Raw genomic sequence first — 27720 nt, 5'->3', positions numbered from 1 at the left:
CAGCACTCTCAAAATGTAAATTCAATTGGTTCAACGCTTGATGGCATAGCTCAAGGCATCTGACGGCCACAATTATTTGTCTTGGTGAATAAAACTTAGGAAGAAGCAAAAAACGACACCACGTATGGAATCTGAACATAAATCACTTATGAAACGAATAAATATGTTAATCTAATTTATAAAACAAACTATGTCTGCGTGTCTGTCTTTTTTTCATTTTTTCAAACTGCATTTCCATCGAGACTCAAGGGTAAAAGCGGTACGAGGAGAGTCAAATAATTGCATTTTTTCTGAAGCATTGTTTTATATGTTTTAACTAGTATAAATAGCTGCTAAAGGGGTCCAAATAAAAAAAATGGAACGAAAGCAACGTAAGTCAACTTTAAGTGTTCGTGTATGCATATACTAATGCATATTTATACGTTATAACCGGTTAGTTGAACTACTTTTTATCCATCTAACGATAGTTCAAATTTTATTGTTTTGGTGTGGTTTAAAGTGAAGGCCACATCATGCCACCTCATATATTCGAAGTTGACTTGAAAGTCAGCACCAAAGTATACCTGTATATGTTAAAGAGTGTGATGGACCCCTGGTGAAATCAGGTGGCCGCCGGCAGACCCTGGGTATGGCAGCAGGACGCGGCACTGGCTTACAAGTGCAAAGAGACACAGGCTTAGCTTAAAAAAGAGTGCTACGATTTGTACTCTCTTCTGACTAGCTCTCCCCCTCTTCCCCAACCTGACTCCACTGGACTATTTCGTTTGGTCATAAGTCGAGAACATTATCAACATGATCTCCCACCACACCAAAATCAGCCTGATCTCTGTCATCCGCCGAGTATTTGATGAGCTTCCGCCGGCGCTTGTGGAAAAGGTATACTCCCAGTTCCGGACCAGTACCAAGTGTTTGATTGAGGGTAGAAGCAGCTACACTGAATAGCTGTCAGCTTTTAAACATAATCAAGTTGCCTAAATTTATTTTTTCAATAAAAGCTTTAAAATATAACTGTAATGTTATTTTCTTCAGGGCGACAAATTTATCGTTCCGCCCTGTAATTGTCAACATTCCGTACCGGTGAAAAAATAACGACGAAAAAAGATCACTCTTCTTTCTTCTATTATTATAAACACAGCTATAGTAAAAATTATGGTGCACCCATAAAAACCTTTGATAATAGTTTATACCTACGCAGTTAAAGGTGAGGAATTGTACAGTGAACAGTCGAAAGCAAATGTAAAATATTTATCAGTAGATATTTATTTGCGTTGAATCCTATTTCAAGAGTTTTAACTGAGTTTTATTTGATTCCTTGACATACTAAAAGTTATTTCTTATTTTTCAGGATTGATTCTTGACAATGCTATGATATTATATTTAATTGAAAATGTCTCCAAAGGAGCAGTTTCAGAGATTAAAATGGTACAAATTGTTGCTTTATCTTGTGAAGGATATTCACAGCTAGAAATTGCCAGGAAGATGGAAATGTTAAAGGAAGGGAGTTCACAGAACGATTAAAAGGTACAGGGAAACAGAAAAGGACAAAGCTATAAAAAATCTACAACCACCAGGGAAGACAGTAATTTGAAAAGAGCATCCCCCGTATGTAGGAAGGAAAGTTCTTCAGAGCTTGCTGCTGACTATAGAGAGGATGCAAACAAAAACATACCAGCTCGAATAGTAAGAAGAAAGTTATTAGAAGCAGGGTTAAAACGCGGCAAAATAAGGAAGACATTATACTTGTCTCAGGTCTACAAGAAAATACGACTGGAATTTACAAAAAAAAACAAAAAAAAACAAAAAAAAAAAAAAAAAAAAAACATGAAATTTTGGTACCTGATGATTGGACCAAAATTGTTCGGTCTGAGGAAAGTAACTTTGAGGTAAGTTAATAACTTCGATTTCCTAAACTTTGAAAGGAACAATTGAAACTGAAAACCCATCCATAACATCTATTCAGAATTTTTTGAAACTCTCATTTTTCTTCATCAGTTTTTGGAAAACCGTGGAGCTGTTTATGTTCGCCGTAGGGAATAGGAGGCATTTCAACCTGATTGTCTGGTTCCAACTGTTGAATTTGGAGATGGAAGCTTAATGGTTTGGGTAGGCACTGAACTGTTGTACACACATGAGGGAAGAATGAACTTCACAATTTATACTAACATGCTGGACCTGGTTTTCCAAACCTCTTTGACTAAAATATGAAATAATGACATTCCAAGTGATGTAATCTTCCGACAAGACAATGCCTCATGCCATGCATCAAAAGTTTCAATGGGTTTGTTTGAAAAAAAAAAATGGATAGCAGTGATGAAATGGCGCCCTCAATCTCCACACCTGAATCCCATTGAAACGTTGTGGTTTCATCTAGAGAAAAAGTGAAAATTCACAAATATTCATCAAAAAAAGAAAGGCCAAACTTCATGAAAAGTGTCAGAAAAATGATCACACTACCACATACACCAATTTAGTCAATATTAATCAACAACAAATGAATGCATTTTTAAGGCAAAAGGTGAATATGCTAAATATTCATCGTCGTCAAAATAAATTTATTAATGTTGACTTCACTATTCTTTACCTTTAAATATATGTTTGAATTTCTATTTTTCATTAGTGCTCGATAAGTTTGATTAAGGCTGTATATTTATTATTTTTCAGCAAAAAAAAAGTATTTACATTTGCGAACCAACTGATCATCTATAGATAATGGCACTCACAGTATGGCAACGTAAACAAATCACAAATAAGTCAATGGCGACAAATTCTGTTCTGGTTTAGTGATGACGTAAACATATTCGGTCTTCACCAATCGTAAATGAAATTAAATATATGTAAAAATTTTAAAAATAATTAATATCCGATTTTCAAAGAAGATGTAGTAAATTAAATGAAAATAATCGGAAAAGTTTACGGACGATGAAAATATATAGTTAAGAATAAAACTTACGAAGAAGCGACAAAAGACGGCACGTATGATATCTGAACATAACACACTTATACGTATAAATGTTAATCTAATTTAAAAAACAAACAAACTATGTCTGTGTGTCTGTCTTTTCAATTTTTTCAAACTGCCTCTCCTCCACAGAGCGGTGGGAGGCGAGTCAAACAATTGCATTTTTTTTTGGTGAACCGTTCTTTAATAGTTTTTTAACCAGTATAAAGAGCTGCTAAAAGGAGCCCAAATAAAAAAAAGAAACTAAAGCAAAGTAAGTCAAATTAAAGTGCTCGTGTATGCATAGGCATATACATATACATTATAGCCAGTTAGTTGGACTATTTTTATTCATCTAACGATAGCTCAAACAGCTTCAACGTTATGTTTTGGATTCTTGCTAACAGCACCCAAGTTATTTTTTACTTTTGAAATTACTAATATATAGCGGGTACAATTTATAAATAATAATCGATAGACTATTGACTCTCTAATACTATATACGAAATCTGCATAAGGCGCCCAGCTAGTTTAAATATATGAATATTATGGGAATCCGGCAATGTAAAACACATAATAGAGAAGTTCTTGTATTAATTTGGTGAAAATAAAATAAAATTAGTACGGAAAGGTTTAACGAATGGTGACCCCTCTTGTGAATTTGGATCATTTTGTATGTTCTCATGAAGGTTAACGGAAATATTTTAGTTTTTAATGAAATATGTTGATATTCTTTATTTTAAGTAATTTGAAACAAAAATCGCTTGGAAATGACATTGTGGCGATAAAAAAAACAATGTTCATGGGAGTTAATGTTCTTATTTATTTGTATATACATGTTAAATATGAATGTAACTCGATTTCTTTAATCAATAATTGCAAGCATGAAGAAACAGAAAAAGTCAATGAAATTAAAGAAAAGATTATTATATGACTGTGTTTATGAAGAGTAATTTTCTATAATATAAATTTCGCCTGTCTGTTTAAATGTATTATGTATGTATGTATGTATGTATGTATGCATGTACGTATGTATGTATGCCTAAAACTTTCGACAGAGCCGACAGATTTTCACGAAATTGGTATCGTTTGAAGGTCGATCCTTTGAACGACAAATACCGAAAAATTGGCTAAAAAAATTAATTCTTTCACCCTGAGCTAGACACTTTTCTATAGGGAGGGCTCGCTTTTTTCGCTGATATTTTCGAAAGTCATCTCCTCTTTTCGATTGACTAGCCTTAATTTAAACTTACTTCACTCTCGGTTTGGCGATGGACGCAACAGCAAAGACGTTACGTTTGTTTTACACTTATGTTTCTTCTTCGTGATACGGGTTCTGGTCTGCTGGCGTACTACCACTTTCATTTTGGCTCAACACACACCTTCAAACACCCGGGTAACGCCGGGCACGCAGGGTAGTTATTTATTAGTGGAAGAATATATTTTGACAATAGACAAAACCAAAATAAAGACGTGCTAGTGCGTTAGGCAATAAATTCAGTAAAATAAGATTTAATTACAGATATGCTTAGATGGGAGTGTTTAAAAGAAAACCATTGTATGTTGGTATCTTTTTATTTATAGATTAATTATTTATTAGTCTATTCGAAAGCAGTAAACTCATTTTCGTGTAAAATGATGTGGAGGATTTCGTCTAAAATAAGTAGTGTTCATTTTCAAGCACAACAACGAGTTGCCTTAAATAAGTTTGCAAACTTGTTTGTACAGGCATTTAGAATTGTCGTAGAAAAAATTCAGTGTTTTTCCTATACATCTTATGAGATGACTGACCGATTTTTATGATTTCAGGTTCAAATGAACACAGCGGGGATTGGAACACCCCCTACTTAATCTCGAACTTCAAAAATGTAATCTGGAAGTGAATAAAGTTTTAGAAGAACGACGTGAAAAAAATTGTTTAAAAAATTCCACAGTAACACATGGAATGCTTCAGATTGCATATGGACCATCTTGTATGAATCGAACATCAGTTATTGAGTTGCATAAGAGAAGAGAGAGAGACTGTGAGGTGCGATGAGAGGTATGAGAGAAGTAAGGAAGTCAGAACATTAGAGTTGATTGGCCAAATTAAACATTTCATGGATAAGGGCCGTCGTGTATCTTCAGAGATAATGAGTGCGAATTGTGATGTCAGTGTAGGAAATGTACACACAATAATTCACGAAGAAATGATGATGCGGAAGATTTGCACGAAGTTTGTCCCAAGGGTACTGAGAGAAGATCAGTAAGAGAGAGACGTTGTCATGACAGCCGAGAGATAGTTGATCAATTCCTGATGCTTTGGTGATCTGCGATGAAAGCAGGATTAACTGCAATGACCAAGATAACAAACAACAAAGTTCCCAGTGACAGCATACTGGCTCTCCCAGACCGGAGAATCTACCCAGAAACATTTGATAATTCTTTTTTTTTTTTGACAGTACGGGCATTATTTACAAGCACTGGGTTCCCATTGGACAGACAATCAACAAGGAATATTATGTTGAGGTTTTAAGAGAGTTTTAAGAAGCTATTCTCGTCTGAAGATGCCAACACTCTTCAAATCGGGCCAATAGAATTTCCACCAAGGCAATTCACCAGTTCACAACTCAGTCCTTGTAACAAACAATTTTGCTAAAATGGCATCAAGACAGTTTCTCAGCCTCCCTATAATCTAGATCTTGCTCCATGTGACTTTAGGATAGTCTAACAGCTCAAAGAAAGCCTTATATATTGCCGTTATGAGACAAATGAGAATATAAAATAGGCTGTGACGGGGGTCATTGACACGCTCACACAAGAGGACTTCCATAAATGGAAGCACAAGTGCATAACATCAGGAGGAGATTACTTCGAAGGGAACAAGAGTTTCAGGCGTGTAGTATCAATAAAAGTGCCCATACGAAAAAATCAGAAGACTTATTGAAATTAATTCGTACACATATATATATATATATATACATACATATATATACATACATATATATATATGTATGTATATATTATGTAGACAGCGAAAGTTACTCCAATCGCACCTTATTCTGTATATATATATGATCCGATTATTATTCCTGATTCTTACAAAATTACATAACATGTCAAATTTGATTGAAATGCACTTGCTACTGTCGGAATTCAGGAAAACAGATTTTGACAACAGTCCTATATATATATATATATATATATATATATATATATATATATATACATATATATATACATATATACATATATATATACATATATATATACATATATATTATGGTTTACATTTTATAGAGGGTATTGACCCTGGAGTCTAAAGAACAGATCAATACCCGTTTTCATCTTTATTTGTCTATAAATAAATATCTCACACAGAAAATATAAATTTTCAAAACTTAGCAGCCAGTTAAAGTGAGTACTCAGAAGAATACGTTTTCTCTACAGTCTTTGGATAATTTCTTTTTGCCTGAATGTACATTTACTTGCTACCTTAATTAATCAATGGGTTTATCCGAACAATGTAGAGAGATTTATAGGTACGTAACGATTGTTTTGTCTATCAATATCACGCGTATCGGCTGCGTGTTGTCTACGATCTAAAATGTATTATGTATATAATAAAACGTATATCTTTTCCTAGATTTCTTGTTTTCTGAATTACCTTAAAAATCACTGTTGAATGTGACTGCTGCACTGGATGTAGCAATGAAGCGTTTACCTTAAGATGACCTGTGAATTTTTATCAAGCTATTTTTAATAGATTAAAACTACCCCTTGTCTATGTATAGAATGTCAAACTTTTAATGGCTGAATTCATGTTGATTACGTCTTCAAGATTTTCATAATAAACTTAAGAAGTCGTAAAAATAATTTATTGACCAACACTCCACTTTTCGTTTTTTCTAGCTGTCTCCCCATTTCTATCGCTCTTATACATACATACATACATACATACAGACACACACACATATATATATATATATATATATATATATACATATATTAATGCAGAAACACACATATATATTTCTAATATATATTGCATATCTTTCTATCTTTATCTGTATCTCTCTATATATATTTCACACATATACATATACATAAATAAAACACTCACACAAAACCCACACACATACACACACAAACACACACACACACACACACACATATATATATATATATATATATATATATATATATATATATATATATATGTATGTATATATAGGCACGACGGAAAAGAATAGACACTAGGATAAATATTTTGTCCTAAGATTATTTTATGCTTTTACAGATAAGAATAGTGTTGAAATAACTTCACATTAAAATTCTATCTAACAAGATCGAATAATGCCACGAACCAAAGAATATCAGACATATGAGAATTACTGCGAAAACGAATCGTGGATCAACAGGAATGCGATCTTAGTCAATGCAAAATATCAGGAAATCTTTTAATACCCCTTTTCTACTGTTAATAGAGTGATTGTGCAATTAATTAGAGGGAACAAAGAGTGCGCAAAAACTCATCCAGGGCATCCCGGCCACTCTGAAATGGTCTTGCATCTTGTGAAAAGAAATGATCCTCGGCACAAAGCTTCTAAAATTGCACCACAAGCTGGCGTCAGTTCCAAAACAGCTATCAGGTATGTTCACAAACTGGGCTTCTATGGTTGAGCTGCGAGAAGGAAACCTCTTCTTTGTCTTGCACATGAAAAACGCAGAAAAGATTGGGCTCGTGTGATTGTGGGGAGACCTATCACCTTTTGCTATTTTCTCTGATGAGCGATGATTTCCATTATTTCCTGACAGTTGAAGAGTATGGGTATAGAGGCTTCCTTAGCAAGTGTTTGACAAAAAGAAAACTGCAGCCAACGCTGAAAATGTGGGTTTCTCGATTATGGTATGGGTGCAATTTGGAGTGGTGGTAGCTCCGGCTTGGTGGAATGTGAAGCAAACATCAATTCAGCTAAATATGTCCAAATATTACAGGAAGACTTCTACCAATATTCTCAAATTATCTCCCTATTTATGAAAAATGGAGCTCCTTGCTAGGCCGATGCAATATATGTTAATCCAAAATGGGATTAATATACTTCCTTGACCAAGCCAATTCGCGCATATAAATCCAATTGAAAACCTTTGGGGCACATTAGACTGGCGCTTTCGCAAAAAAGAAGCCATTTTCTAAGCTTTAACTTTTAGCAGTATTGCGTCAGACATAGCAACAAATTCCCTAAAATAATATCTATCAACTGACTAATTCCATACCTAGAAGCATTACAAATAACAAATGGAATGCCAACCAAGTATTAGTTATTAAATTTGTGATCAATTGTTTTAGATTTTGTTCTATAGATTATATGTATGTTGAAACCAAATGTTTCTATGAATCTCTATTCTTTTTTGTCATATCTGTGTATATACATGAGTATATATTTAAATAGGGGGGCGCTACAATTGCCTCGTCTTAAATACGCTTAAATATAATATTTTAATTTGTCCAGATTTCCTATATATTATTATAGAGTCTGGATTTCAAAAGAAAAAAGTTATTGAGTGCCATCAGCTAGAATCGAAAGCGAAACAAAAATTGTAGCCTTTAAAGGTGGTGATGTTAACGCTGTACGAACGTGACACGCATGTAAACAGTTAACTTAACAAATAAATATAAACTAAGATGAATGTAAAAAAAGTATAAAGATGTTTTCAATTGTGACCATTTTTTGACCCCTTAAAAACTATTTCAACCGGCTAAACACTCATAAAATAATTCTAGCCCTCTACCGGCGCTGTGCGACTTTTAGTTTTATAATAGATAGAGTTTGAAAATATGGAGATAAACAGACAGACAGACATAGTGAGTTTTATAAATTAGATTTAGTACCTGTTATATATAGTATGACTTTCAAGATTTGATGTGAATAGATGTTCATTCTTTAACACAAGGTCATGACTAAATAAATAATGAAAAAATAGATGTCGGTGATAATGTATTATACGTATTTTAAATGATTAAGTTCTCTACGAACCGTTACATTATTCATGTTAGTATTAAACTAGTATTGGAATTGTTATGAAAGTGACATATATATATATATATATATATATATATATATATATATATATATATATATATATATATTTAAATAAATGTTTAGAGGTACAGAATTTGTATATGGTTTTAAATAAAATACTAGGCGGAAGTTTCTCGAGAGCTCTTTCGGCTATCATCTCTTCAGGAGTAAATCGATAGCAATCTAAATAATATTGTAACGAAAATAAAGAGTTCTATTGGGGAACTTATTTAATGTGCCAACGTACGGGGGCATTAATTAAATTTATTTACGTTTAGAAAACGATTAAAAATGTTGGCACAACGAGGGAGAAAAAAAAATGCGGGAGAAAAAATTCAAAGTTCCCCAAAGAGAAACAATGCGTTTGATGTTTCCTTTTGCCGGCACAAAGAAGGTTGACGCACCGCGATAGAGACGGCCTCCAAAATCTTTAAATGGTTTTTGGAGTCCGCTCTATGTAGCACCTCGAACCAATCTACTTTATATCTATCGGCACAGCACGGGTTGTCAACCAAATGCTGGCCAATAGCAGAGTCCAAGGCTGCAGAAGGAGGGAGACCACCGAACCCCATCCTCCCTTGTCTGATCTTCGATGGAACATGCTGGTTTATACGAGTCAAAAGGTGCAAGGATGTTCGCCCAACATAACCAGCATCGCACTGGCATTTAAACTGATATACAATATTACTATTTTGGATGTAAGGCAAACTATCCTTGCGGAAAGACGGAAAAGCAGGTCTCGTAGTATATACCACACGCAAGGTCACCGAATTGAAGCAATCGTAAATACTTCTTCGAATCTGTTTTGAAATTATATTACTCCCCTCCCCAATCCACGGTAATTTCAAATAAACCGGGCATTTCAAGGGTCCAAACTTTTTAGGGGATTTAAAATCCGCAACCTTTTTGAAAATACAATCATCAATAAGGTCAACAGGATAACCATTATTGATGAATATTTCCCTGATCTTATCGAGTTCGACATCTAATCTGTTAGGCGAACAAATCATGAGGGCTCTATGTACCAACGTATTAATTAAGCCGACCTTACGTGATTAAGGTACAAAAGACAACCAGTTCACATATAGGCCAGTAAATGTCGGCTTTCTATAAAGTGTAGTGAGAAAGCCCCCCCCTTGAGCGTTCGACAAGAACATCCAAGAAAGTAAGCGAATTGTCCTTCTCACTTTCCATAGTGAACTTAAGAGCCCCATGTAAAGAATTCAACCTATTAAAAAATATCGACGCTTCACTTTGCGAAGGAAAAATAGCAAAAGTGTCGTCAACATATCTGAAATATGCAGTGGGTTTAGATGTAGAATTAAACATAACGGATGATTCATAGTACCCGACGAAAATATCCGCTAAAGTTGGGGCCAACGGACTCCCCATTGAAACCCCGTCAACCTGACAGTACATAATATCACAAAAACTAAATTATATATATATATATATATATATATATATATATATATATATATATATATATATATATATATATATATAACTAGGGGGTGCGCCCGGCTTTGCCCGGTCGTAAAATACGCTTAAATATGATATTTTAATTTGTCCAGATTTCAATATATTATTATAGAGTCGTTATTTTAAAAATAAAAAAAGGATGCATTTGTGTGCCATCAATTAGAATTGAAACCAGAGGCAAAATTAATGCATTTTTCAATTTTGATCCATTTATGACCCCTTAAAAACTATTTTAACCGACTAAAGACCCTTAAAGAATCACCGCTAGCACCGCCCTTGTTATTTTGAAGTTTTATTGAATATATATATGTATATATATATATATATATATATATATATATATATATATATATATATATATATACGATATATATGACACTGCTAATGCAAAAGTATGTACTACATTTGTATATTTGAACACACTTTCCTAAAAAAAATATAAGGTGGAAGGCCATGGCTTAAACATAAACAATAAACTAAAAACGCCTATTTCTTCTGAAGACCAACTTCCTATCAACTCTCATAGAGAACTAAAGAAAATTGAAAGATTTGCTGCCAAATTTTACGGATTAAAAACCACTGCCCACCCCAAACACAACCCTTTCCTTGAGGAGTTTGAGAATTCCATATTAAATTTAGTCAAGAAAATTAAATTTAAGAAACAAAAACACCATTATAATCCGGTTACTCGAAAAATAAATAATTTTGCCGAGGAAGTTAAAAAGAATAAACATTTATTTGTCCATGCGGATAAGACTAAAAATTACTATAAACTTGACTATCCTACATATAAAAGGCTTTTGTATAAAAAACTGTATAAATCTTATAAAATAGTCCCTCGTAAGATTTTAGATTCCATTAATTCTGAGGCTAAACATTTACTGACTTCTATGAACATTCATAAATTCACTGAATTAAGGATCATAAACCTAATTTTTATGACAACCCCTCCATCAGATTAATCTGCACATCTAAATATGACTTAGGTGACGTAAGCAAAAACATCTTAGATAGAACCATCCCTCTTATTAAAGAAAAAGTTAATTTCTCTCTTTGGCTAAATTCAGATTCCGTAATTAATTGGTTTGCCTCCCTTAAAAATAAACACCCCCTTAACTTCATAACCTTTGATATCCAAAATTATTATCAATCAATTTCTCTGATCCTTTTAAATAAGGCTCTAATCTTTGCTAAAAGAAATTCTGACTTAACTAACTTAGAAATTAAATTAATTCTCCTAGCGAGAAAGTCCCTTATACAATTTAACAATAAGTTTTTGACTAGAAAGGACACCCCTAATAATTTTGACATCTTGATGGCTATTTTCTGACTCTGCAGAAGTTACGGATTTAGTGGGGCTCTTTTAGAAAGAGCATAAATACCACTTTAAACATATCCAAGTGGGCCTTTATAAAGACGATGCCCTTTTCACTTCAACAGACAGGCCAAGAAAGTACAACAAAACAATTAAAAAAGTACATAACTTCTTTAATAATTTTGGCCTTTCTATAATTATCGAACTGAACAAAAAACTTCAAATTTTCTAGACATTACACTTAATCTTAACACCGAGACGTATAGCCCCTATCACAAACCCAACCTTACGCTTTTATACGTCCATAAATCTTCTAACCACCTCAACTCAATTATAAAATCTATAGTACCATCCGTCTCTAGAAGAATTTCTACTCTTCTGCCGATAAACAAAACTTTTAATCAAATTGCTACTTTCTTCAATGATGCCTTGAGAAATTCAGAACACAATGAAAAGATTAAATACAACCATTATGCTCCTCCTGCTGGCCGTCTTAAATCTGTAATCACACACAATATGACTCGCAAAAAACAGTTAAAAAAACAAGATTTGCTGCTATCAATTACAATGAACCAGTCTACATATATAATCCAAACCAAAATACTAATTGTAATACCTCTAACCAACCCGTTCGTACCAGGAGAAAGAAAACTATTTGGTTTAATCCTCCATTTAGCGTAAATGTCAAAACTAATATACCTAAGGAATTCTTCAACATTGTACAAAACTCTTTCGAATACCCACACAGATATAATTCTATTTTCAATAAAAACTCAATAAGGATTTCTTATTCAACCATGCCTAATTCAGCACAAAGAATCTTAACATCTAATAAGAAAATTAAATCAGCCCAAAATATCCCTTTCCTAATTAAACCCAAAACTAAATGTAATTGTAATACAAAACATCTTTACCCACTCAATAATCATTGCATCCATAAAGATGTTATATATTCATGCACAATTTCAGAGCTCCCACGAAATCCTCCCATCACAGACACTAATATTTTGTCTTCTAGTTATCCCCTCCCCATCCTTTTTCTGATATAGTTACTAATAACACGAGCAGCCCCTCCATCTATAATCATACAACCAGCAATAACAATAATGATAATAATAATGATAATAATAATAATAATAATAATAATAATAATGAGAATAATAATATTTCTCCTAACAGCTATCCTAACACTAACAACACCCATTATCCCCTCCAAAACTGTCCTCGTACAATCATTGCCCCACCCTTTGTTCAACACAATGAACAAAATTCAAACTATTTCACTAATACAAATCATCAAATTAATATTAATTTCAGACCTCGAGCTTTTAATAAAGTACATATATATATATCGGTGCTACTTCAACATTAATTAAGGAAAGAATATCAAACCACATTTCTTCTTTTAACAACGAAAATTCTAATAATAACCGAGGAACTTCTCTAACCACGTAAATTAAACAACTTAATTCGAATAATACCCCTTTCTCAATCAAATGGGTTATCCTAAAAAAGGTTAAGTCTTATACTCCAGGCTCTAAGTCATGTCGCCTCTGCACAACCGAAGCTATAACTATAATTACTTCTCCTCAAAGTAGCAATATAATAAACTCTTAAAACGAACTGATCTCTTTCTGCAAACATAAGTCCAAACTCAGTAATGGTAAATTTGAAATTACATAGCCATTAATTTAACCTTTCAGATATATATTCTTTTCTATAACATTATCGTTTTCTCTACATACTTTCTAAATATTTTACAACTTTAAACCTTTTTTTGTTGTAATTCTTTTTTCTTTCTTGTTTGGCCGGTTTTTCATCTGTAATTTCCGTTTTTAGCGTTCTAATATTCCTATCTACGTACACTTTTAGATTTTGCATGTATGCTTACTTATACTTTACTATAATTACTTACTTACTTGCTTACATACTTACTTGCTTTATCCGGAATTTGTAGATACCGGCTTCTCTCTCCCCTTTAATTTTTTAAAAACTTTTTATTTTTATTTTTTATTTATTAATTTATTCATCTATTTACTTATATGTATGTATGTGTGCGCGTGTGGGTGTGTTTGTTGTATGTATATATATATATATATATATATATATATATATATGTATATGTGTAATTGTATGTATTCATATATATGTATATATGTATTTACATATGTACGTATTTATTGTATATTTCTTCTTATTTCATTAGTTGTCCTTCAAAAACTCCTGCTGATAATTCAATTCTTAAATAATAACTTGTAAATTTCAGTTGACCTAATTTGGCTTAAAATTTATGGCGCCTTTAACGTTATCTCGTCTGGGTCATTTTGACATAGGCTTTTCTATTGTAAAATTATTGCAAATGTCATTCAGTTTTTTTCTCCTCCCTTCCTTTTTTTTCTTCTTCACCCATTTTGTTTAATTCAATCTTGCCCGAACAGTCGAGCTGTATATTTGTTCCATTTCTTTTTTATGCACATTTTATCTTTCTTTTAATAATATAAAATATGGAATTTTAACTAACTTTTTTGGATTCTGCATCTTTGGATTTTACCGTCATTGGAAATTTTACCCTTCACCAAACTATCCATGAAATCATTTTTTTATTCACCCTATTCCCTCTTCTTCACTTTTTGTTATATATAGATATATGGCTTACTTGTAGTTTCATTTAATACTTTTGCAAGCAAAATCTGATCCCGCATTTTGCTAAATCCCAAGCTCTGATGAGAAGGAAAGGATTTATTCGAAACTCCGCGGATTAAGGACTCTCCATTTATTTAGTGTTTCCGTTTTAAAATTAAATGTTTTTAACTCTTTTCCAAAGTGTTTTTTAACATTTTTTATTAACTACTTGTTCTCATATATATATATATATATATATATATATATATATATATATATATTTATATTTATATTTATATCTATGTATACATATATATATGCATATATATATATATCTATGTATACATATATTTATATATACATATATATATATATATCTATGTATACATATATATACATATATACATATATATATATCTATGTATACATATATATATATACATATATATATATATATATATATATATATATATATATATATATATATATATATACACCCAAGAATCCTTACCTTTCAGGTTACCGATTCTGAAACTGATTACTCGTCATAACACTGATATCTATCTATCTATCTATCTATCTATCTCAATATATATATATATATTCCGCTCAGATTATAGTTAATTAGTGAATATAACCTCATAATAATATTCATTTTAAAAATAATAATTAAAAACTCCGTTCAAGTCAACCACTTTGAGAGAAATATGAAAAGTAATTAAGATTAAACAATATTACGTAGGTTGTCTCGCATGGAAACTGAGTCTTACTCTATCGAATATATAAAAGGCTATATGTTTCTCTGTTTGTCTGTCTTTCTCCATATTTTCAAACTTTGTCTCCCCCAAAACTAAAAGTCGCAGAGCAGCACTAGGGGCCACAAATGATTGGACTTTTTTTACGGGCCGTGCTTTTATGGGTCTTTAGCCGCTTAAAATAAATTTAAAAAATGGGTCAATTTTTTTTAGATTGTTTTACATGTTGTACATTCATCTTAGTTCATTTTAAATTTTTATATTTCAGTTCATATGTGTGTAACGTTAGTAAGTGGTAACGTCACGAGCTTTGAACGCTAAATTTTCGGTTTCAATTCTAGCTGATGGCACCCAATTTTTTGTTTGTTTTACTTTTAAAATCACGACTCTATAATAATATACGAAATCTGGACAAGTTAAAATATACTTTTTATGTGTATTTTACGACCGGGCAAAGCCGGGCGCTCCACGTTTTCTGCTAGTCTAATTTATAAAACTCAATAAGTCTGTCTGTCTGTCTTCTTATTTTCATAATCTGTCTCTTCGACATAAAGGCGCAGAGCGGCGCTATATTTAGTTTTTTTTATGGACCGTTTTTATGGGTCCTTAGCCGGTTTAAATAGTTTTAAGCGGTCAAAAATAGTAAAATTGAAAAAAAATCCTAATATATTTTGTATATTCTTTTTAGTTTGTTTTTAATCAGTTCATAAGCGTGTCGCTTTATTACAATGGTAACGTCACCACCTTGGGGTGCTACAGTTTTGCTTTCGGTTTCGATTCTAGCTGATGGCACCCAAATATATTTTTCCCCCTTGAAATCACGGTTCTATAATAACATATTCGAAATCTGGGCAAATTAAAATATCATATTTAAGCGTATTTTATGACCGGGCAAAGCTGGACACTCTCTCTCTGCTTGTTTGTAAAAGTATGACGAGAATCTTATATTTGATACACTTTACATTGGCGAAATGGATGATATTGTTGCATTTATGTTTGCTAATAATAACTAAGATCAAATGTTTCAATCAGTCGACGGCCGGTTAAGTTATATGAGCTACACTGATGATTGTTCCTATTTACTATGCCTCCCCACGGGACAGAGTTAGACACCACGGTCGTTTTTTAACGTGGAGAAAAGGTACAAAAATAAAAATTGTCTCAGTCGTGAAGGATTTCTCCTCCACTGAAAGAGAACAAGAAATAGAAGTGCAGAACAGATACTACACTTTGATCTTGACCAAAAGCACACATCTCTATGAATAGTAAATATTCATTTACACAGCAGATATTTATATATATATGAGAAAATAAAGAGAACGATGAAGTAATGAATAAAATAGATATATAGAGAGAAAAAGAGAGAGGTAAATCTCTCTCTTTTTCTCTCTCTCTCTGTCTCTCTCTCTCTCTATATATATATATATACATATATATATAAATATATATATATATATATATTTATATATATGATTATTTTTTTTTGGGGGGGGGAGAAATCCAGCAGAGTGCTCAATTAAAAGGAAAATACGAAAATAAGAGCGTATTTATGAATTGTATTTTGCGCACAAAAAGTTGTTAGATGAGACAAGTCATTGGTACCGTCGGTTTCAGATATCCATATCAAGCTCTCTGCAACAATAATGGAGTAATGGCTAGAAGAGAGCTGTATATGGATATGTTAAACGGTCCTAATTATCGGGCTTGAAACCAACGGTACCAATGACTTGTCTCACCTAACAAAGCTTTTTTATTAGAACTGCACGCCTGTGGAATTGTCTTCCATTTTCCTGCTTTCCGGCTGACTACAATATGGTTGTCTTCAAGTCTAACGTAAATGAGTTCTTGATGAGCCGTTCCATATAAGTTATCAAATTTAACAAATTTTCATTACTAATGATTATTATATTGTCCAATTTCTACTGTACACTCTTTAACCCTTATCCTTGAGTGGCCTCTTGGCTTTGATAATGTGTTGATACCTATGAAAAAAAAAAAGAAAAAGTCCAATGTGAACAAATTCTAATTGAATCGTCCCCCTAAGTAATCCAAGTTACAAAATTCCCACTGTTTACTATGCTAAAATCACAATGACTAATGTCTACCTATTAACCCTTATCCTCGAGTGGCCTCTGGGCCTTGATAAGTGGTGACACCCATGTAAAAAAAAAAACAACTTTCTGTACCCAACTTTCTGTACACAAAATACAATATATATATATTTATATATATATAACTACTTAATTTACTCACATAAAATTAATATACGAAAGTATTGATTTATGCGTAAGCTTTAAGTATTTACTTCAAAAGTGCTCAATACGTAGGTAGAGCTAGTTAGTAAGTTATAAAATGTATATGGCGATTAAGCTACACTGAAGATTCCGCGTTTCATCCACTTTAGGATTCTCAGGCTTATGCGCGAATTCTGTGGTTGTTTGTCGTTTTTATATGTTCATCTTCTATTGAAATTTTAGTTAGCCAATCAGCTTTCGAGTATCTATTGCGCCCTTCCTATCAGCCAATGAGAATGCATTTATCGGACAAATGCCTATTTGACCTCTGGGTGACCTGTTCCTTTATGTGTGTGCTCTATTTAGCCTGGATATTTAGCTTCTTGATCTGTTTTAAATCTAGGTTAGTGATTTTTTATGTTAGTTTATATATAAATATATATATATATGTGTACACACATATATATGAATATATATACATATATATACATACATACATGTGTGATCGTTTATGTATATTCATGCTTACTTAATTTATTTATTTGTTTATTTTCTATTGTTTTTCTTAGTTTTACAACTATTTTGTATCGCTATCCTAGAGTAAATTTTATCTTGTGAACACAGTTGTTTGCTATTTCTCTTCTACAGTTTAATAGATGTTGGGGTTCTTTAAAGTACAGGATAGCAAATTTTTCATGAAGGCAAAACCTGCATAGGTCGTCTAGCTCCCTACACGTGGTAGCTTGTCTTAATTTTTTCCATTCGACTACCGGCGAATGTCCGCTTTCCTTGAGTTCCCAGTATTTATTCGCTAGTGTTGTTTTCATACGGTGTTTTTTTTTGTTGACTCGATACTATGACCACAAAAGTACATTCAACAATAAAAAAAGTAGTTAATAAAACATTAAAAAGACTTTGAAATATATATATATATATATAGAGAGAGAGAGAGAGCGAGAGAGAGAGAGAGAGAGGAGGAGGAGGAAGGTTAAAACATGTTTAATTTTTAAAATGGAAGCACAAAATGAATGGATAGTCCTTAATCCGCCGACTTTCGAATAAATACTTTCCTTCTCATCAGAGGGTAGAATTATGCAAAATGCAAGATCGGATTTTGCTTGCAAAAGTATTTGATGAAACTACAAGTAAGTCATAGATCTTACTTGGTAATGAATAGTGAAGGAGAGGGAAAATATTGAAGAAAAAGGTGATTTCACGTGAATATATATATATATATATACATATATATATATATATATATATATATATATATATAATAAATGACAAATTTATATTCCAAAATACATGATGTTGACAATTTTATATTATATTCCTTTACATCAATTGATTCTTACAGTTCCTGACAGTGTCTGTTTCGTAGCGCAAAATCAATCACTTAATAATTATATTAATTAGTGAATCCATTATACCCTCAGATCATCAGAAGAAATAGCAACAATCAATCCACTAAAAGGAATTAAAATGTGATTCGACATGGTGAGAATCTGAAAATTTGGAAGAGAAGCTGCAGTTACCTTTATATTTTACCTTTACGCCATCTTGAATTATATATATATATATATATATATATATATATATATATATATATATATATTCAGAATGCGAGAGATTGTATATAATACATTCCACAACCAAACAATGTCGCAGACAAAAAGAGCAAGTTGCTAGCTTGGTTAGCATTGCTGGATGGCTACGTCCTTTCGAGTTAAAACTCCTACTTGTGAGACATCGGCTTGGGGTTATTAGCTGGTTGGATGACCGCGTACCTTGTTGAGACGAAGTAGGTTCATTTCACAGTCGGATTTCGGCGCGGTTTGCTTGATCTGTGTTGGTTAATAGAAATTTTTGTGTGCGGGGAGTTTGCTCAGTTGGTAGAGTACTTGCCTTGCATGCAAGAGGCTCGGGTTTCGAATCCTGAGTTCAGATGTGTCAAACTGATGAGCCCAAATGAGGGCGAAACTCGAGTCTTGGGCATACGGTTCTTTGACTGTCCTGGCTCTTGTAGGCTGCGACGTTGTTTGGCTGTGGAATTTATTATATATATATATATATATATCAGAGAGAGAGAAAGAAAGAGATTCTGAGAGATAGATAGAGAGAGAGAGAGAGAAAGAAAGATACACAGGAAAAGAGGAATGATATAAATAAATACATACCTGATCATCATATATAACAAGCACACAAAGGAAACGAGACCAGCTAGCGACATTGCAATTAAAGCGACCATCAAAGGACTTGAAGCTAGAGAGAAAAAAAGAAGAGAAAATCCAATAGAAAAGAAATGAACGTAATGCGATTCTTTAAAAATCACGTTCACAAATCGTTGAATAAGAAATATGCGATGCAAAATATTTGAATTAATGTTGATGGTTGACGCTATCTTTAAATAGTTAATACGATCGAGTGCGATCTGCCTTTTTGAGCAAAATCGTTAGGGCAGGGTATCGTAATTTTAAATACGCAGTACGTAATGAGGAAGTCAAACTCGAGAAACACATCCTGGGCTTCTGTTACAAGGATCACCTGGACAAATGAATATTAGTGAAAACTCGCTTGAATCTATGACGCAACAAGAAATATTTAGAGAACAGAAAATTAGTAACATTATTGATGAGCTCTATTATTAATATACCGCAATCTCTCTTGAATTAGCTCAGTTTTGGCATAGGATGTTAGAAAAACATAACATGTCACATATGTTTCCAGTTTAGTGTATACAGACGTATACACACTCACACAAACACACTCATATATTTCTTTACAGCTTTCTCTACCTCCCTACTCTCTCTCTCTTTCTCTCTCTCTCTCTCTCTCTCTGTATATATATATACACACACACACATATAGTTATACCATTATAGAAAAGTCACTTTGTAGGTTTCTGTGTGTGTGAGAGAGAGAGAGAGAGAGTGTATAAGTATGTGAGAGAGAGAGAGAGAGAGAGAGAGAGGGGGGGGTTCCTCATAGGTCTCGAAACGGCAACACAAATCTAATTTATATATCTGGCAGTGTTCTTAGATATGTTTTGTACAGAAATTCCCCTGATAATTCTCGAAAATCGGAAAAATCCGATCTTAAAAAGTATTTTCTCTTACAGATAAAAGAACAATTTTTACAGGGAATATTTTACGTTACATCGGTCAAGAGAAATAATAACATTCCAGTAAATCATTTTCGAAAATAAAAGAAATCGGATCTTAAAAATAGCCCTTCTCTTTTATAGATAAATAGAAGAAATTTTACAGAATAGGGAAATAATAAAAATCTCAGCAAAGTATTTCTTCTTAAAAATCAAATTTATTATCATCTGGAGATATAACTCAGGGTTAGAGCATTCGACTACAGATCGCATGATCCCCTGTTTAATCCCGGGTATACATCAACATTTTATTTTAATGTTTTCTTATTAATGAGTTCAATTTACAATGAAAGAAGTACCATTTAAAATCGCCGCAAATTATTTGTTTGTATATTCTATAAGTAAACATTAACAAGAAGGAATATTTCCAGTGTATTCATAGCCAAGCCCAAACAAACAGACGGAATTTGAAGAACGACGCTATTATTATTATTATTATTATTATTATTATTATTATTATTATTATTATTATTATTATTCGTATTAGTCCATCGGGCAAATTATTCTTCCTCATATATAACATTGAATTGATTCTATAATAATACATATACAATCTGCATAAATAAAAATATCATGTTTAAGCGTATTGTACAACCGGACGACGCTAGTATATTTTTTTTTATGATGGTTATTTTACTTCCAATAATCTAAACATTTTTACTCCTATTATTTTTCACAACCTTTCATAATCTACAGTTAAATATAATAACTTTGTTCGCATGCAGTATTCATGTCAATGTATACATTAATAAAAAAATATATGAACAGTAAAACATCAAGTTGTAAAGTCTCTGAACAATATAGACGAAAATATCAATTTCATTAACAGACACCATTATAAGCATAAGAATATATAACTGATGTAGGAAATAAAATGAAAACTGTCTGCCTTTTATAATGTTTATTTCTTATGAATTATTCCGAATTTTAACTTTTTACTAGCAGGGTCGTAAAATACACTTAACAATATTTTAATTCATACAGATTTCGTATTTATTATTACTGAACCAATTCTCTATTAAATATTATTTTGTATTTGATATATATAGTCGTGAGTTCAAATTAAAAAAGAAATAATGACTTGGGTGTCACCAGCTAGAATCGAAACTAAAAGACTTAGCGCTCCAGCCGTGTGTCATACCGATATAGCTAACGAGAGATAGTCAAGGAAGATTTAATATTAAAGGACTTGAAGAAATAAATTGAATTTGTGCATGCGCAGAAAGAAATAAAAATATGCCGGCAAGTTGAAATGAACAGTTTGCATTAAAACATGCCGATATATGTCTATCAGCATTATTTATACACCCGAAGACGTTAGTCATTATAAACTATCCTAGATGTATGATTTCTATTTCCTGTTAATTTCAATGTTATATGATCAGAAGTTATAAGCGTTTATGGGTAAACTATTTACATACAGACAGATGCACGCATACAACTACGGCTTTTTTTATATAGAACATTTATTTTACTTTTATAATATGTTTTACAGTTTTGAACTCTTTCTTAAAAAAATCCCTTGGTAAAAATGATCGGCGTATTATTATTGAGAAGTGTATTTTAATAAACTATCCCCCTTTCATCTAAAACATATTTCATTTCGATGTCCTAAAGTGCCTGGATTTTATCACGGGAGATAACTCGATATGGAGAAATTGACTTTGTTTTTAATACTAGAACGAGGCTTGATTCCAAACAAAAAATCTGCCCAACCTTTAAACGATAAATTAATCCGTCGTAACCTATTTCGGAAATTCAGACTTGTGTTGTAGTAAATTGTATAAATAAAAAAAAATAATTTTTTTCGTTTTTTCCTGATTCTCCTGAAATTTCATTGTCTGCAAATTTAAAAAGATGCTCTATTCTATAGATCTATTGATGTAACAACGATAGAAATTTCAAAGTAAGCAAATTACTTTGGTACGATTTATCGGAAATGTATTTATAATTAATCTTTAGTCACAATTGGTTCGAAAAATTAAATATCCATTTTGAGTTCGACTATAAACAGAAAATATAACATATAAACCAAATATTCATATTTTCTTAGTATGACTAATTAAATATTTTGCGGAATCGACAAGTCATATTGACAGCAGCGACTATAAAATATAGGGGGGTATCATTCTCAGTGGACAAACTATATATATATATATATAAATATATATATGTGTGTGTGAGAGAGATGGCAGAAAGAAAGCAATCCCCCGATGAGAAGATTAGCAAGAATAGCATTTTGTGAAACTCCGCGGAATAAGGACTTTGTAAATTGTCTTTTGGAGTATGCAGTCGAACAATAAATTTGATTATAAAATTCAACTTAGTTTTAATTTTCTTTCTCTTATATTAAACTCTACTCTCTATTATTTGTGTAGTGAGCTTTTGTTATTTGTTTGGGATTAAAATATCTATATATAAATAATTGGTATTTTTATTAGATCGAAGTTTACCATTGCTTATATCAAGTAAACATTGCATATCCTTTGCTGTCAGTATATATATATATATATATATATATATATATATATTATGTATGTATATATATATATATATGCACATACATATTTAAATATATATTTCGAGAATATATATATTATATATAAGACAAAATATTATCAAAAATAGATACACTAATTTATCTATTTTTCTTGTTTTTAAACTTATAACCAATAATATTTGAAGCCGACATTTGCCAAATTAATAGTCACCTGCGACAGACTAAAACATCTTGTGATTCAATAAGAAGGTGCTACCTGAAAATTTTTATAAAAGTTTGAAAGACATTCCAAAAATATTCTTTTCATTTATTACAAGAAACACACGTCTTCGACAAATCTGCATTGTTTATTTCATATGGCGTTTGCACCATGAAAATTATTCACATATAACCAAGAAATTATTTCTTTAAATTTATATATATATATATATATATATATATATATATATATATATTGAAAAGAAGAATATTTTTCTGACAACTGTGTATCTATTTCTTGTACTCCACGGCTTATTATATTTTATATTAGTTGGAAAAATCTTCATAAATGCATATAACTAATGTGCTTTTGGGGTCATATAACTAATGCAATTATCAACCCTTTTTAATAAACACAATATTTAAGTCATCCAAAATAACTAGTTCAAAAATATACAGCTAATGAAGAAAAGTAGGATGACACCTTTATTATGACAGGCAGGAAAAAATGGGCGGTGCTGTAGACCCCTCCATTTAAATAAACAGAGAATGATCTACATTTCCCGAATTTGAATAATCTATATAAATTACGTTATTTACATAAAGTTCAGTTCATCAGCTTATGCGATGCAATCACTAGATCTGTCCTGTTTTCATCAATCTCTATTGATGTGATGTCCGTAGATCGAATAGTGAGCTGACACAGAGAGAGATACTGTAGTGTATGAATCAGAAATTAAAATAAACAGAAGCTTCAACCTACTTCAGTTGTTTGTTAAGTGAAAGATGAAAATAAGTGTGGATCTTCCAATCGATAGCAAATAAGCGACCATTATGACAAAGCTCCGAAAACCGAAAGATTAATGAATGTTCTATCTTCTATATAATAAATTGATTGCAGAAATTCCCCTCTGGACCAATTACGATAGGTTTGCAATGACAGATGCCACATCCGAATTTATTGCGTCTAAACTTTTGCCCACCATCTTATGTAACATATGTAACGCCGTTACAGACACGTTTATTAGATATAATAAAATTTTATTTCCTAAGAGCGACATCATCACGATTACCAAGACCTGAAGACGAAGTAGCTAATATTTTCCTCTCTAACTGAAAAATCCTCCCATTCTCCTAAACAGGACCGGATACTTCTACAATCATTATGCCTATATTTTTCTGACACGCTTATTGATTGGAGTCCACACTCATACGCTTACAACTACCAGTACACTTCGCTATTCAAAAATACTGACCCCCCCCATAACAGTTCGCCTATTGTCATTGGCTGCAACTATGACATGCTATTATTCTGGATTATGAAAACATACAAAAAAACGAACACCGCAGCCCTAATTCACTACGGAAGTTCAATTGTTGCTCATTATTGTACATCATTTATTCCATTTAAACTTACAGATGCCATCACGCATTGCTATGAATCAGGACTTTTTCGATTACTTCCATTACCGTTATTTACATATTGTTAGATTTAAAACAATTACGCCGCATCTTTCTCTGCATCATATCCGATTTTACGGTCCTATATGTACCTCAATTTAACAAACTAGAAAGCATTCAACACATACAATATACTCGACATTTCTTTTATTTTCCATTTGCTTATATACTTTTTCTTTCATCTGTAAGGAATTTGAATGGTGGGGTACATTATTTATAAATGCTCGCTCGCGTGTTTTTCTTTTTTTTTTTCGTTTATAATACTATCGATTTCTGATTAAAACCGTTACAATTGTTTTTTTGTCTTTTGTGGGCTTTCTATTTTTTTTATTTGGGTATCAATTACAAACGAACCACCTTTATTTGCTTTTGGTGTGTTTGCTTTTGGGAGGGATTTATAGATTGTTACTTTTAAACAATTACGTCGCAGATTTTTTTTACATCATAGCAGGTTTTGCCGTCCTATATTTAGATTAATTACATTGTAACCAAATAGAAAACTCTCAATAAAACTTAAGAAGACAACATATATAATCTACATTAATTATATTATTCGTTTCTCCTTTTATAGGGAGAGGGTTTTTAACGGTTTTTAGCGTCCAAAATTGTTACATGACTAAATGAACGAATCGTGGTAATTAAGACGAACTTTACGTTTTTATGTTGGTTTTTAGCGTCCACAATTATAACATAAATGAACGAACCTTGAACGAGAGGAACTTTATTTTTTTATTTTGATTTTTAGCGTCCAAAATTTTCACATGACTAAGTGGACGAATCTTTTAAACGAGACGAACTTCACTTTTTTTCATGTTTGTTTTTAGCGTCTAAAATTACGACACGACTAAATGAACAGAATCTTAGTGAAAAAGACGAACATTACTTTTTTAATGTTGGTTTTTAACCTCCAAAATTCGGACATTAATAAATGAACGAATATAAGTAGAGACGAACCTCACATTTTTATGTTGATTTTTAGTTTCCAGAAAAATCACATGACTAATTGAACGAATCTTACTAAAGAAGACGAACATCAATTTTTAATGTTTGTTTTTAGCGTCCAAATTTATAAGATTACTAAATGAACGAATCTTAGTAAACGAGACGAACATCACTTTTTAATGTGATTCTACCCTGTAGAAAAACATCAGGGATTACGAGAGGGATATCGTGAAGGTTGCCAACAGCTTAACTGAAAGTGTTTTTTTTTTTTTTGATCGAAATGGATTTCTAGTTTGGAAACCCAAATCGTCAGTCTCTGTCGTTAACCACCAGACCACCGCCGCATCCGGCCTCGTTAGATTAGTAGTAAATATGGATCACATATATGTATATATTCATACACACGAAAACACGTACGCACACACACACACACACACACATATATATATATATCTGTTAAAATTAAAATATATTTTCATATATATATATATATATATATATATATATATATATATATATATATATATATATATCAATCCTTATTTAAGAAGCTACAATGTGATTACAGAGCAATATAGAGTATGAATGACAAAGAAACTATATTCCAAAGTTCATGATGTTGACAATCTTCTTTTAATTCAGTTGAGATTTACAATTCTTTACAGTATCTGTTACTTAGCGAAAAATCAATCATTAAATCATTACATCAATCAGTGAATCTATTATGCCCTTAACTCATCAGAAAAATAGCAACAATCAGTCCGTCAAAATAGAAATAAAGTGCAGTGCAATTTAACATGATTAAAATCCGCAAATTGGTGGAGAAGCTGCGAATACCTGTTAATATGTTTCCATTACGCCATTTTACATTTTAATATATATATATATATATATATATATATATATATATATATATATATATATATTAAAATGTAAAATGGCGTAAATTGATGAGCTGTGAAATAGCGGAGCAGTACAGTATGTAAATCAGTGTATATATATATATATATAGATATATATATATATATATATATACGTGTGTGTTCAACCTTGCTAATATGTTGCTATATATCTATAGCCAATTCGCAAAAGATCGACCTATTATAAGTTGAAAATTGAGCCTGTACATATGCTTTCTTCGGTTTAAAGCGACAGGTTTAGATTGAGATCTGTGTGACCCCTACGATTCGCTATTCCATCCAACTGGATAAGTCTGTTTTGATAAATGTATACTTCGACAGATAGATGCCTTTAATTACGAATTAGAGTTAGAAGGATAATGTTCGCACACACGCACATACACACACTTTGTACCAATACTTGCCCATAGTTACAAGAGTTCATAATAATATCTGTTCAATGTCGATTTGATATATCAAGATCAAATATACACAATAAATCCACGCACCTAGCATCTTTAGCACAACATAGTAACCGTCGGTTAATATATAAAAGCAAACACTACGTATCATAGAAACCTCTCCAATGCACATACGCTTTCCGAACATGAATTTCTTAAGTGGAACAAGATAGTTACTTTAAGGACAAAACCAAACAGCGATTGTCGATGGGAATCGAACAAACCGTACATGCATATGCACATACACGTGTGTGCGTATATATATATATATATATATATATATATATATATATATATATATATATATATATATATATATATATATATATATATATATATAAGTTAGGGTAGTCATTTACTTAATACTTACTCGATTTGTATATACCATCGTAAGTGGTTAAAAATTCTCCTCAAATAAAGTTTTTTATAATGAAAAATATCTGTTTTGTATATATTTTGTAGATTTAGAAAAAGTCCAAACTCAATGAATGCCTCAAAACACATACAGTGTAGTAAAGTAATTCCCCAAGTCACAAATATAAAGTTTTCTCAGTTGATTATCGATTACTTTCCAAGAGGTATCCATAATCATCGTAACTGAGAAGGAAAAGAACAGCAGAATGTGTAGGTTACATTAACAATTCAAATTGTCCAAAATCGTGCTTTTATAAACTTTTTTTAAAGGTAAACA

The 27720-nt window shown here is 31.8% G+C and overlaps 1 protein-coding gene and 1 long non-coding RNA gene across 2 annotated transcripts in view; one reads left to right on the top strand and one right to left on the bottom strand.

The window, feature by feature from the left end:
- The window catches only part of LOC145297635 (uncharacterized), an 86827-nt gene extending 81864 nt beyond the window's left edge, over positions 1-4963 (top strand). Inside the window, exon 3 of the long non-coding RNA XR_013870291.1 lies at positions 1346-4963. This is a non-coding gene — a long non-coding RNA (uncharacterized LOC145297635). The remainder of the gene's footprint in view (positions 1-1345) is intronic.
- Positions 1-27720, bottom strand: part of LOC145297633 (retinal guanylyl cyclase 1-like) — a 1014990-nt gene that overhangs the window by 527371 nt on the left and 459899 nt on the right. Inside the window, exon 3 of the mRNA XM_080143738.1 lies at positions 19586-19670. Within this exon, the coding sequence (XP_079999864.1) occupies positions 19586-19670 (85 nt within the window). The remainder of the gene's footprint in view (positions 1-19585; positions 19671-27720) is intronic.

This window comes from Euprymna scolopes, chromosome 18 (assembly GCF_053919585.1).
Source record: "Euprymna scolopes isolate OS-2025 chromosome 18, ASM5391958v1, whole genome shotgun sequence".
Lineage (NCBI taxonomy): Eukaryota > Metazoa > Mollusca > Cephalopoda > Sepiida > Sepiolidae > Euprymna > Euprymna scolopes.
The sequence above is the reverse complement of the archived record's forward strand: the minus strand, read 5'-3'. Positions and strand labels throughout refer to the sequence as shown.